Source organism: Coffea eugenioides, chromosome 8 (assembly GCF_003713205.1).
Source record: "Coffea eugenioides isolate CCC68of chromosome 8, Ceug_1.0, whole genome shotgun sequence".
NCBI classification, from domain to species: domain Eukaryota; kingdom Viridiplantae; phylum Streptophyta; class Magnoliopsida; order Gentianales; family Rubiaceae; genus Coffea; species Coffea eugenioides.
In genome coordinates this window covers 782,375-796,160 of record NC_040042.1, presented here as the reverse complement: position 1 = coordinate 796,160, position 13,786 = coordinate 782,375, and the positions used below count along the sequence as shown (strand labels likewise).

The window sequence follows — 13,786 nt, the reverse complement described above, 5'->3', positions numbered from 1 at the left end:
TATTTGATGATGATTTTGCCTTCATTTATTCTTTCAACTTCTTTCATACTTTGTATTGCCGAATATCAAGTGGAGATGCAAGGGCAAAGGTGCAAGGTTGTAGTCTTAAACTAGAGTATTTGCAGAAATAAACCGTGTAAGTTATCATAAATTGATTTTTAATCTTGCTAAACATGTATGTAATCTGGTGTTAACACGTTTACACTTTTACAAATGGGGTTACGCATACAAGCATTTCATTCTAATCTGTCAATAGATTCTGTTAATCTTGGATTGATCTTCTCAAAATGGAAGTGAAGTTGAAGAGTCGCTGGAATGAATGGAAGTTTCATGAAAAATATGTATCATTGATCATCTAGAAAATTGATTCATCAGAGCCCTGCGTCCTTCTTGGCTGTTGCAGCTCTATTACTTGGGCATTTGCTTCTTAAAAAAGACCAAAAAATTCAGGGTCAAGAAGGTTTGGTAATCTGCTATCTGATCACCATCTACTCCAAGGCTGTATCAAACGTTGCTCACTCTTTTATTTATTCAGGCAAAGTAACAAATTCTACAGCTCTACTTAGAAGACCAACAAACAATGGACAATTGCAGTTTTGAAGTATGCTATATGTACTATCTCCTTTATTAAAAGAAAAAAAAAATGAAGAAAAACAAAAGATTATTTTAGTCAGGGGATGGCACTCAGGCCACTACTCACTAGTGGTCCATATTCTTTTTGAGTGAGTCATTTAGGTACAGATGAAGAACACAGTCACAGACAAAAGAGTGCAGTTTCTTTCTGAGCCATTTGCAAATTGCAATGGCTGTGAATTCAAAGCCATAGATAGCTCTTGCGCTCTGCAAGATAATGATGATGCAGCCTGTAGGTGGGCCGACTAATGTATTTGTCAAACTTTGCAATTTATTGTTCATATGAATTTTTCACATTGTTGAACACGTTTGAAATAATCAACTCCCTCTTGGGGTGATGGCTACCATATTAATTGTAGGATGGAAGGTCAAGATACAAATTTTGTGTTCCATCAATGTGTTTCTATATGAAATTTGTTTTAAATCCATACGGATATGTAATACACTCGTTTGATCTGATGATAGTTCAGTTATCGTTAGGTTCTCCCGACTCAGTTAGATCATCCCATAGAGTAGGTTCCCCCCTCCTTTAGGAGTAGGAGACCGTTACGCCGAAAAAAAATAATAATAAGAACACGTTTGAAATTGTTCTTTTATATTTCAGTTTCTGATGAAAACTCCCAAATTTTCTGGCTATATTCCTCGAATATAATTTGAAGGATAAAGATTATTTAAAAAATAAATCAGTTTGATGAAGGAATCGACAAGAATTGGCAACGTTGGAAAGTGGGAACCAATAATGGCAGGTATACCACACCACACACGTGAAATGTCAAACTCTGACCGTGAAAACTTATCGGTCTTAGGGTCTGTTTGTCTGGATTAAAAATCTTTTCCAAAAAGTATTTTCTTGAATTTCCATTTTTCTGGCTGCAAAGGGACTCAGTTATTATGAAGTGGTTTACATAGCCTAGTTTAAAATGAACTCCTAAATTAGAGTATGGAAGTTGATTTCCCATAACTACGACGACTTATCGGTCTTTTCACCACTTGGTTATTGTATCGAACCATTAAGTAATTCATAGAAATCAAATCACGAGTAATATCTTGTTACTGTAAATTATGACTGTTCACTCTTCCCTCTTTCTCATGTTTTTTCTCTATAGTAATTTTTTTTTTGCACCGCATGCAGATACATTAATGGATTATAAAAAATTGCAATTCTAGATTGAGCTTGCATTGAGAAGTTTTGGAGAAAGATAACTTGAAAAAAAGTAACGAGACTGGAGGAACACTTCTAGAGGAAGAGTTAATGAGCATCATTCTTCAATTGCTAATTTCTAGTAATGGTTAAATCCATGGTAACCATATAATGTAAGTTATCCACCCTTTATTAATACGATATACAATTGGTTTGAAAAATGATGAGTCCCTAATTCTGATGTTTAATTTGACTTTTTGGGACTTAGAAAAATTTGGATTAAAGATTGCCTCTGATGATTGAAGAAGTAGGCAGGGTACTGGTAATTGTTAGTAGCAATTAACGAAAGAGAAATCCGGAGATGAAATTATTGTTGTCGCATTTAAGGTTTTTGAAACTTTTTCTCAAAATTACACCAGACACCAGAAAATGAAGGGAACACTAGACATACTTTGGAAAAAGATTTTCACCGAAAATGTTTCCTCGGGGAAAACATCGTATATCGAACCAAACAGACCCTTACACCAAATTCTAATCCCAGCAGGCCGAAGGCCAACCATTGTTCGTAGTAGATGCTTACCATTATGCTACCTAACTCCCACGAGAAAAAAATTAAAATAAAAAAAATTCCCTAACCAACTGAACGACTTTGCTCATCATCCAAAAAGAGGAGACAAGAGCATCATCATCAATATCATCACCATAAACAAAAAGAGAAAACAGAGTAGACCGAAAGGAAGAAAATCATCATCCATGGCTTCATCATCATCTGCAGTAAAGACAGAGGCAGTTGATGTTACACTAGCTGCACTTGGATTTGTGTTTGAAGAGCTTTCAGCTGACAAAGTCTCAGGCCACATTCAAGTGTCCCTCAAATGCTGTCAGCCATTCAAGGTCCTGCATGGAGGAGTCTCAGCTCTGATTGCAGAGTCGTTGGCAAGTATAGGAGCCCACATGGCATCCGGGTTCAAAAGGGTTGCTGGGATTCACCTTAGTATCAATCATGTCAAGAGTGCTCATTTGGGAGACCTTGTCTTTGCTGAGGCTACTCCTGTTAGTCTTGGCAAAACCGTTCAAGTCTGGGAAGTGAAGCTCTGGAAGATTGGTACTAGTAGAAATACCTTCTCTAATTCATCAGAAGAAAGATCTTTGACTGCTTCATCAAGAGTTACTCTTTTGTGTAATTTGCCTGTCCCAGAAAATGCTAAAAATGCAGGCGACAATCTGAAGAAGTATGCTAAATTATGAATCCCACTTCTTGAAGTTGTACATCATGTCTTGTACAATCAATAAGAAACTCAAATCATTTGCTGCACAATCATTGCACGGCTATTTGCAGAATTCGCAGATATCTGAAGATTTTGGGGAGTATCATGAACCCCTTCCTTCATGATGTAACTTATAGTCAGTAGTCACCTCATGCTCTGTGCAGGTACCTGTAGTTGGGAATCTCTTGAAAAGTGAATGAAAGAAAGCTAATTTTATAAGTCCCCAGTTAGAATAAGTTGGAATTAGAGGACATTGAAGTGATTTTATTGTATGCAAATATGTCTTGTGATGTTACTATGGCCTTGTCCTGCCTCCAAAAATTCTTAGTAATTAAGAAGATACACCTGGTACAATCATCCTTAGGTATTAAATTTTTCAAGGTTCCTGCATATCCTTTACTCCAGTAGTTTCTATGTCTGTGTTGCTTTAACGTTGGTACTTTTACATCTCAGAATGTTCGAAGCTTCTGCCGCAATATGTACTTCAATCATAGAAAGAAAAGTTCATAACTTGGGCTGGCTGTAAAAGAGAACTTTCTAGACATCTTAAGGCCTTTCAAACTGAAGTTTAATTTCTGGATTTTCAAAACTTTCTGAAGTTTGAATTTTCAAGAAGATAACTCATAAGAAATGTATGTGTTAAGCTGTTTATGTCCTGTCAGTACATGAGAAGTCAGAAGTAATGCGTTCTTGGTTTGTCGGTTAGAAATCGTGAGCACCATTGTATTTAAATGGTTCTTTGAACTAATACATGGCTTGGGTAAAACAGCCTATTAGATTTCAAAATTCGAAAATAAATTTACTGAAGATGCTCCTTCCCCCAACAATTTTCAAAACAGGGATTATAAAACAAAACTAAATCCAAGTTCATCTTTTTTAAGTAGCCGCTAAGATGCATCCCAACTTTCAAGAAGTTAAACCATGGCAAAGCATCCTTAATATGCCTAATTGGACTGCAAGATGGAAGCAAAAATCTCATAATAGGCAGCATCTTGCTTAATAGCGATTCACAACCCGTTATCAGGGACTGGTTTTTAAGAGATTTTTAGAAGATACTTGCCGTGTCATATTGCTAGAAAATCTTGTTGTAACAGTTCGCTATTGAAGCCACATTATCTTATCACAAGCATGTGCATCGACAAATTCTTTCTTGGGATGAAACGTTGTGAATGGCATCTATTTACCATCTGTTTACAATTTTTTTTTTCCATTTATAAGGCAGAATGATCCAATCTCATCGAATCATCTGACATTTTTCTTTGGCTCTTTACTGCTAACACTACACTGTGTTTTATTTTAGGATAAGAATTGCTGTCTTATGTCCTTAACAAGTAATCACCTGAACCTGTGTTTCCATATTACATATGGTTGGAGAATTGGAGGTTCTGGAATTGAAGTTATGTGCCATGGTGCGTCAAGACATCAACATGCTGCCAGGATAAGAGTCGCTGAAACTCCTATAAAATTTGGTTGAATTGTTATTGCCCTTAGCTGACCTTTTGGATGTATGGAGGACTTCCATAGCTGCTTTGACATCTTGTTTCCACTGTTCTCACTTTCTGATGTTGGTTATAGAAGTATCCTAGTATGCTATGTTAAAACAGGGACAGGTAATGGTACAACAATTCATATATTGCTTGCTTGCCCCTTTGCTTGATTTATATCCCTACATGGATTATAATATGCTTATCCAGATTTTAGTGAAGACTCTCATATCTATAGTTCTAAACTTTCAAAAAGCAGCTGTCAAGTAGCTAGAGGATTTCTCACTGGAACAAGGCACAGGCAGACCACGGCTTCAGAAAGATTAGATAAGAATGATGTTTGGAGATGGCTATTCCCAAGCTGTTATTTCAGTTTTCTGTCAAGATTATTCCCCATTGCAGCAGGATTAATACCTGCTAGTCACTTATGCAATGTGGTTAATCTTCACTTTTGGCTTGCTAGAGACAACATCGTAGACAGGAGCATGGTTGTTTGCATGTCTGCCTCGTTTTACCCTTTTTCCTTCAAATGACACGAATGCTAGGCAATTGTCTGCCAAGTAACATTCAAATTCAACTTGTTTGGAATGTAAAAATAACCAATATACAGAAGCGCAATAAATAGATTGATAATAGAGATAGGTTGCTGAGTCCTTTTGCCGGAGTTAGCTACTAGGCTTCTGTTACTTATTTTGTGTTTGCTTTCCAAATTTTGCATTTACTTTCCAAAATCGAATTCGCAGGTGCAAGAACATTTTGGTAGCGGAGACTGTTAATCATCCTGTATATAAAGATAGAAATTGACAGCTCTTATTATATTCACATGTAGTTTTACAGGCCTCAATCCTCCAATATGTACAAGCATATTCCAGGATATAGTATCCAGCTTTGTGATTATGGTAATCTGACAAACTCTGATCTTGGAGGAAGCTAAGATGTCACAGCAATCTTCTGATGCACAAGTGATTTTTTCTTTGCAATCTTAACATTTTTTGAGAAATTGTATCTTATATATGCAAATAAAACTTCTTGATAGATTATCCAAATAATCATAATTACCTTTCTCTGTACTCCACTTCTGCTCTTTTCTGTCCCCTGCTTTGGCGTGGAGTTTTCTTGACTAATAATTATGAATGAAAGTGCTAACAAAAACTGGTTATAAAAAACTGAGAGGTTGCAAAAGAGTAACTACACAGATTTTTTGTTCAAGTCTGGTGATTGTATGTATCTCACCACTCTTCAGCACATGGTTTAATTGACTGATTAATTGAGGTTATGAACCTTTTTGCCTAATAATTAGCAAAAAGAATAAGAACTGCACTTGTTCTATTTTTAATACCTTCCCCTTCATCTGATACTGGCAAGTTTAGCATGCTTATTTCTTGCACATTGCAGATCAAGATGGCAAAATTATCATGAAGGAAATTGCTCAAAATATTGAAACGGTGATGCCACTTCGATTCTTTGTCAGCAGGGAAGTACTTTCACAATCATTTCCTTCTCAGATGCGACGTTTAGTTGCAGATTTTACATCAACATTGAGGACCAGGGAAAGCATCCATGAATTGTACCTATCTTTAAGAACATTGCTTAATTTTGATTCTGAATCCATGAGCATTTGCTGGTTGCTAATGGTCATCAGGTCACATTGCTGGGAAGCCTGGTGGACAAAATTACCATTCTGTGGCTGTCTTTAACAACTGAGCGGGTACATCCTCTTGTCAGCTCAGCATATCATGTCAAGTTCAAGCTGAGCAATAGCAACTGTTATGATAGGTTAAGGAACACAAGCTAGAACTCATGATTCCATATTACTATAGCCTATAACTGCTAAGTGACCAGAGGAAATATACCGTCTTCAAATGGCAAACCCTCGAATGAAGTCCTCGTTGCTTGGTCATGAGTTATACATGGAAATCCCACATGACATAAATGTTCTTGTTTTAAAAATTTTCTTAACCAACTATTGCACAATCAGTTTCTGCAACATGATATTTTGACATGGGTTCATTATTTGCACAGGGATAGCATTCTTGGCGTGGCTACCACGTTCAGGAACCAAAGGAGGAAATGATTAACAAAGTAATGATTGTATCTACAGAATCACGCTGCATATTTAATCGAATTGATCCAAACCATTACAACACATGTAAAAGCAACATTTGCAGCAATTCAACATCAAGATTATGATATTGCTTTGATGTGGCCTGCTAATATTAATTTTCCTCATGCTGCAGTGTCACTGGGCCAATTGATGTTCTTAAAATTGAGAAGATGGGATGACTAAAAATGACTTCTGACAGAGTTTGATTGGAAATTGATTGAACAGCATCAAGAACACAAATGCAGCTTCTTGACTCTTGTGCCAGCTAGATAGCACAAGTCTTCATCTTTTCTTTTCTTTCCTGCTTTTCCCTGATGCAGTTTTAATCAAATTCCTTGTCCTAAAGTCCATGTTCATTGAATAGCAAGATTTGTATGCGTGAGTTGGAACTGCTTTCACAAATCCATAGCACAATTATCCATGCGTTTTGCCTCCTGAGCACCTTGATTGGTCCTCAATGTATTCAATTTCAGCCCAAACCCAAAAACAGAAGGAAGGGGGTTGGAAAAAGGAAGAAAAGAAAAACCTAATGGTTCATAATGCTGTGAATCTGTCCATTTACTTTGGCCCCAATTGATTTTGTTTATCTTTTCTGTTTCAATCAGAAAATGTGAATCAACTTTTTAAAGTCAAAGTATGTTTGGTGAGGCATGTGCTTTAAATTGATTATACAGGTAAATATTGATTCTATGAATAACAAAATTTTCAAAGTTCTTCTCAGCTGATTGCATTATAGTCATAATATTGCATCACTTTACAACTTGTTTTTTCATATTAGAAGGTGTGGATCTGATTTAAATATTTCAGATCATGGTGAATTAACCGACCTGGTGTTGTTGATTTTTTTGGGCATAAACTAAGAAACAACACATTAGTGTTGCAAAAAAAAAAAAAAAATCTTATAAAAGACTTGTATTGAAACTGAAAATAAACTTATGTTATTGATTCATCAACTCACCATTTATAGTGAGTACATAAAACAAACTAACAAAATATCCACCTAACAATTATCCAAAAAAAATCTCAACAAAACATAATTTTCTACTAGCAAATCTTAGGTAAAATATCTGTTAACAAATCAACATGCAGATCTTGGTTAATAAATATACTTATTCTGCTACTAACTAAATTATTTTGATACGAAATATAATCTAGTGAAATCTGTAAGAAAAGTTGGCGTATTTCAACAGTTGTCTTACAACTGATTACAACATATGTAACTTTTCCACACAAAATAGGATCAAATGGACATATTTTGCAAGTCTTGAGAGCAAATTTGAAATTACAGGCACCAAAATAATAGATCGAGGAGGAAAGTGTAATTTTATGCAACACAAAATTGATCATCCACTGTTTTTGAGACCAAAATTGTGGGCAAATAGTTGTTAGTACCTCCACATCAATTTCTTCAGCTGCAGCATGTTTTAATTAGAAAAACATATACTACTATAATTAATCCATAAAGCAATAACAAATATCAACCACATCATATAGATTTTCATCTCATCTCTACCTAATTGTTGAACTCAAACGATAGAAAAGATGTGCACAGATTATGCAGTGGCAAATTGACTGCTTTGAAAATGGCTAACTCTGACATTAATGAATAACCAAACCAACCACCCATAAATCTACCCATTTCATGTCAGCTTCAGTCCTTAAAGACATCAATTTCTTCAGCTGCAGCATGTTTTAATTAGAAAAACATATACCATATATACTACTATAATTAATCCATAAAGCAACAATAACAAATATCAACCACATCATATAGATTTTCATCTCATCTCTACCTAATTGTTGAACTCAAACAATAGAAAAGATGTGCACAGATTATGCAGTGGCAAATTGACTGCTTTGAAAATGGCTAACTCTGACATTAATGAATAACCAAACCAACCACCAATAAATCTACCCATTTCATGTCAGCTTCAGTCCTTAAAGACGTTCGTGGAAGTTTTAAGAAACCCCCCAGTGATTGTTAGCCACATGGAATATTGTCATCCAGAGGCAGAAGTTGACTTGAATGCAACAACTGCTGCTGAGGGAACCCTCAACATCCTCTCTTCTTCTTCTTCTTCTCTTCTGGGAGACCTATAAAAACATCTTAATTTGATGTAGATAAACAGCGACATGCATCATGCAAAGACGACTGAATGTTTCTACATACACTCGCGCCACATGTATACCCACCAAGTATTTAAACAAAGGAAAAAAATTTTTGTGACATTTAAGTTTTAACTATGGAGTTCAAGATTTGATCAATGCGTCTTTTGTGTCTCTAAGCTCGTTGACGGCACAGCTAGATGTAACTCTTACAAAAGTAAAGACCACATCTTCCCATGCATCTCTTGACGTTTAAGTTGTTAGTATTTTTGGGAGCAGCATTGCATGTTTTTTTTTTGGCTCTAAGCCTGTAATAATATTTGTTGGACTACGAATGATGACCATGCAAATGCATGCATGGTCATCTTAAGCACACCTGTTGATAAAACAATTTGCGACCTAGTTTATCTGACAAAACCTTCTTATAACTCCTGAAAAATACATAGGTTAGGTTTCAGGGTATCAGAATGTCTGAACTGGAGGATGATATACACAACTTGATAGTGTTGTTTCGTATGTGCTTCTAACAACTTGATAAGATTTACTCCTAACATTAAATTTGAAGTTTTCCTACAACTAATGAAATAATAAAAAAACTGTCCAATAATTTTGGAACATGTCACTTTTTACGAAATCCCACGTACACGTGCCTCATTACCGCAACCACTGGATTGTGGTAGGCAAAAAATGGCGTTAAAAAAAATGAAAACTCAACTTTATTTTGTTGTTTTGGGGGGGGGGGGGTTGTTTTGTACGTACGGAAATGGATATGCAGTCATTTAATTTGGGTTATCAGCTTGGTGGCCATAATTCATCATCATGCTTTAAAGTTTAAAGGAAACAGCCACCTAATTTCGTTGGAAGAGTTCAATCTTGTTAGAGCCTGGACCATCAACCGCCCAAAGCCCTTATCTTATATTCTACCTTTTTTGAAGTTTTCAGGTGGTCATGATCACAGGCACATTTTAAGGATTACTACTATATATGATATGCCATTTTCACCAGTTCTTGTTATTGGGTCAAATAGCAAATTATCTCCACCAAAAAAGCATGAGGGTCTCTTTTTTTTTTTTTTTTACTACATTATTAAGTGCATCAATCCTAGTGTGTGAGGAAAAATCATGAATAATATTAGCCCCCTTGACCCTCCGGGCTCTATTAATCCTGGTTTTTTTTGCAAGGGAAGTACTATAGACAGTGCATGAGTCATTATTATTAGTCTTAAATCTTGGAAAGTTTTTGTTTAATATTGTTGAAAACTTATGATTAATGACATTATTACAAAAGAGATCGATGTGAAGCCAATATAATTAAGAAGAAGAAAAGTAAAGAAGATATAAGAGGTGGTCAATTTCCAAAGGAAAATCAGTATAGAATCTCTTGCCAAAATGCTATTCTGGTTCCCAAGTGTCCCCAGAGGAAGAAAAGAACCCCAAATAAAAAAGGGCTCAGGCCGAGGTTGATAAAGGCAGGTAAAAGGAGATACAAGTAGCTGCTAGCTATCTGAAGAAAGCAATCTATGACTTGAAAATTCAATTTCATTGGACCGAGTAAAAAGAAAAGAAAAGAACAATCCTGTTATGATAAAGAAATGAAAAGCTTCTGATGATTCTTCTCTTAACAGTGAGTGAACAGGATGATGAAGGCTGTAGTAATTGGCATTGAATGCGATATGGACTTGGGAAGGCAATTGACAGTTGTAAAGGAAGTTTCGTCTAAACGTACGTACCACATTTGTATCAGAACATGCATATTATTATTACCAGCATTAATTAACAAGAAGTCGACATCATCATCAGCTAAAGATCGATGCATATATTCTGATTAATTGTATTTGCAAATATATATATTTATATATATATAATATTTACATCAGCAAATACTTACGACATTACAGGAAGATTTTAATCACTACTTCTGTTATGGTAATGTCCTATTCAAGAAGATGCTACCTTAAGAAAAGGATTTAGAAACAAATTTAGGCAGCATCCCTGAAGTTTTGTAGTCAATTCAAAAGCAGCAAAATACAATGAAAACTACTTGTATTAATTATTGCTAATAGTAGCTTATATAATATTATCATCTGCTAATAACTGTCTTTTAAGGATTGGTGAGATACGGTGGTGGACAATTCCAGTTGAGCAGTTCTTCCACCATCTGCATCGCCACTCTATTCTCTTCATCCATCCCAACTCCAGTTTCATGTTGATCAATAGCAGCAGTACCAGAAGAAGTCGTGGATGATCCTGATGATGAAGAAGTGGTGGTGGCGGTTGTGGTGGAAGAAGAGGAGCATAATGAGGCTTGTTGGGTTGAATTTTGGTGATCTTTATTTTTCCCAAGCTCAACTTTCAGTACCCAATTGGAGCCGGAATGACGACCTGTCCTCTTCTGCCACACCCCAATCTGGGAATTGTCAAGCCTCAGACAAGTGAGCGAAGGTGCTGGATCCTTGCAGCATTTCTTCAGTTTTGCACTCAGGATTTCGGAGAGGGACTCCGCAGGTGGAGCTGTTAAGCTTAAGGGACGGGAATCTTGATGATCAGTACTGGTTTTTCGGGACGGCTCGTTTGGATTCTCCTTCACCACCGGGAAATTGGTTTTGGCATTTTGGCCATTCATCAATATGGCTGCTTGATCATAGGCTCTCGCTGCTGCCTCTGCTGTCTCAAATGTCCCTAGCCATATTCTTTTCTTCCTGCACAAACAAACAGAAAACAAAAAAAAAAGCAGAATTCATGGAGCAGTTTCTTAAGAAAAAACAAAAAGAAGAATTGTGAAATTCTTGAACAAGATCTTGATGCATAAGAAGCGTTAGCCCTTTTTTTTTTTTTTTTTGGTCACATTTCTTCCAATGGTTTCGAGATTGTGAAATGCCAAATTGCAGAATGCAAGGCTGACGAAGCAAGTACAAATACTGCTTCAGACCAAATCTCTTGTAAGAGATTAAAGAAAGGAATATTGTGAGATACAAGTCGTACATGTGTTCGGAGGGATTCTATGCATATAGTACTATATACATACTAGTAAGGCTTACAATAAAGGGTGGCGGATTTCTGACACCCAAGATCCCCACTGGCGTTGCCTGACACCTCTGAATTTCCTGGAGGGTACCATGTTGGTTGTTGTCCTATTATTTAGACAGATAAACGAGAGAGAAGATTATAATGTGAGAGTTGCAGAGAGAGCAAATCAAGAAAAGATGTGTGTGTGAGTGTGTGTGAGAGAGAGAGAGACAGATAGATGGAGATGGTGAGCAGAGTTAATAAGAGAGGGGTAATGGAAGGAGTCTGGAGTGCAGTACCTCTGGATCATATGTAGTTGTCGGTGGTAATGGAAGGATGGACGGACCAAAGTCCAATCGCTTTAGGAAACTGCAATTAAAGCTTCACCTGCACACACCCTAGCAGTGTGTACTAGTTCTTCTTCCCTGCTTTCTTTCTCTCTTTCTTTCTCTCTTTCTTTCTCTGTGGGGAGTGAAAGTAGAAGTACCAGGTCCAGGACTACTAGACCTTATATAAGTGCTTCGTATCTACTCGAGAGTAAATGCATCATCTCTAAGCAGTAAGCATGATGAAAAGGACAAATTGTGCATAGCTGTATTCTTTGGCCTGCATTTCTTGGCATCAGCTGTAAAATGAATGAAAGTGAAACTACTTTGGTCAAAAGCACTCACTCAAAACCAGGATGACATTTACTACTGCTCTACTAACTCAGATGCTTTTATTTTAATACGATGAGTTATGACACGTACGTCCAATCTTTCTGAAGCCGATATGGTCAAACCTCAAACGTATCTTGAGACTTTCCCGCAGGGAAATTTACTACTGGCTGTGGAATTAGAGTCGTACTCGTAAAAAAAATGGCAAATTTGAGTCGTGCGGCATTGACTTCGGATGATTTCATACCTCCTCCTCCTCCTCCCCTGAATCCTGTTCACTCAGGGATCAACCAACAAATCAACAAAACTCACCCATTCCTGAACACTTCCAGAAACAGGGCCTCTCCAATTCCAATCATGTACTGCATCTATGATTTTTTTCGTACTAAGTGAACGTAAAACTCACGATTGTTGCACCAATAATTGTACTAGTTTACGCAACTGGACAGAAATTCAACTGGAGAGGCACCTGATATGAACATGCCACGCAAACTGGCTATAGTATGATGATGTTATCCCGGCCAACCGTATAGTTTGTTGGGATAAGTGGAGAAATATGTCAAAACCCTTTGACTACCGCCAGGCAGCAGCAGAGCATGGGTCAACAGATAACAGTCGTAAGAAATCATCTCACTCCGTCTACACAGGTCACTCGGAATGATTGCATTACCAATTTTAATTTGCAACATCGTCTTAATTTGGGATTCTCTAAAGACCTAATTAATCAATGCCTCCCAAGCTAGCAGTAAAGAGAGGGGAAAAAAAAGGAGAAAAGGGTGTGAACGGTCCCACTAGAGTTAGGGATGGCAACAGGGCGGGTTTTGGATGGGGGATCCCTCCCCCTGTCCCTCGCCCCATTGCCAAAAAACTCTCTCACCCCCCCCCCCACTTCCTCTGCGGGTGTCCACAAGTGATAATTTGATATTTTTTTTTTAGAAATCTTTATTCAATAGATCAAAGTTAAATTCAAAGAATAAAATAAAATATGGAGCTGAAAAAGGTGAAAAAAGAAAAATGAAACAAGAAAAGTGTTGAAATAAAATACCAAGAAAATTAAGAAACTCAATTGGATTGTATACATAATATATTCTTAGAATGCGTAACATGTTTGTACCAAATATCAACTAGAAATTTGGATAGAAATGGGATAAAGATTATGTTTAGTTGCCAAATATTCTAAATTTATTATTATTAGATTATATAATATATTACATTTATTTATATTAATAAATTGAAGCAGGGATGGGGCGAGGGTATCGTCCCCGGCCCATTCAAAACGGGGGGAGAAAAATTCCCCCGTCCCTGCACCCCCCACCCTATCCCCGGCCCCATTACTCCGGCCCCCTGCCATCCCTAATTAGGGTCAAGAAATTTGATCGGCTTTGCCAT

General features: G+C 36.8%; 3 protein-coding genes and 1 long non-coding RNA gene across 4 annotated transcripts; 3 read left to right on the top strand and 1 right to left on the bottom strand.

Annotated features, from left to right (window-relative positions):
• The first annotated feature begins 2,363 nt into the window (after positions 1-2,363).
• On the top strand, positions 2,364-3,399 carry LOC113779773 (1,4-dihydroxy-2-naphthoyl-CoA thioesterase 1). The gene has a single exon (XM_027325486.1). It carries the CDS (start codon positions 2,528-2,530, stop codon positions 3,020-3,022), a length of 495 nt encoding a protein of 164 aa, XP_027181287.1. The 5' UTR covers positions 2,364-2,527; the 3' UTR covers positions 3,023-3,399.
• A 262-nt stretch (positions 3,400-3,661) lies between these two features.
• Positions 3,662-6,525, top strand: LOC113781363. The gene is made up of 2 exons (XM_027327282.1): positions 3,662-4,652; positions 5,922-6,525. Exons 1-2 carry the CDS (start codon positions 4,550-4,552, stop codon positions 6,221-6,223), a joined length of 405 nt encoding a protein of 134 aa, XP_027183083.1. The 5' UTR covers positions 3,662-4,549; the 3' UTR covers positions 6,224-6,525.
• LOC113781364 lies at positions 6,526-7,058 on the top strand. The gene is made up of 2 exons (XR_003469591.1): positions 6,526-6,675; positions 6,764-7,058. It is a non-coding gene; the product is annotated as an uncharacterized LOC113781364 (long non-coding RNA).
• A 3,578-nt stretch (positions 7,059-10,636) lies between these two features.
• On the bottom strand, positions 10,637-12,182 carry LOC113779871 (ethylene-responsive transcription factor WIN1-like). Its single transcript, XM_027325635.1, has 3 exons — positions 12,041-12,182; positions 11,774-11,866; positions 10,637-11,434 (listed from the first exon to the last, which is right to left on the bottom strand). The coding sequence occupies exons 1-3, from the start codon at positions 12,049-12,051 to the stop codon at positions 10,837-10,839; spliced, it is 702 nt and encodes a 233-aa protein (XP_027181436.1). The 5' UTR covers positions 12,052-12,182; the 3' UTR covers positions 10,637-10,836.
• Between the last annotated feature and the right edge of the window lie 1,604 nt (positions 12,183-13,786).

Excerpts from the sequence above, each read along its gene's own strand:
- LOC113781363 (XM_027327282.1), top strand. The coding sequence starts at position 4,550 with ATGGAGGACTTCCATAGCTGCTTTGACATCTTGTTTCCACTGTTCTCA. Across the intron at positions 4,653-5,921 it reads CTATGTTAAAACAGGGACAG|ATCAAGATGGCAAAATTATC; the intron begins GTAATGGTACAA and ends TGCACATTGCAG.
- LOC113779773 (XM_027325486.1), top strand. The coding sequence starts at position 2,528 with ATGGCTTCATCATCATCTGCAGTAAAGACAGAGGCAGTTGATGTTACA.
- LOC113779871 (XM_027325635.1), bottom strand. Across the intron at positions 11,435-11,773 it reads GAAATCCGCCACCCTTTATT|GAAGAAAAGAATATGGCTAG; the intron begins GTAAGCCTTACT and ends TTGTTTGTGCAG.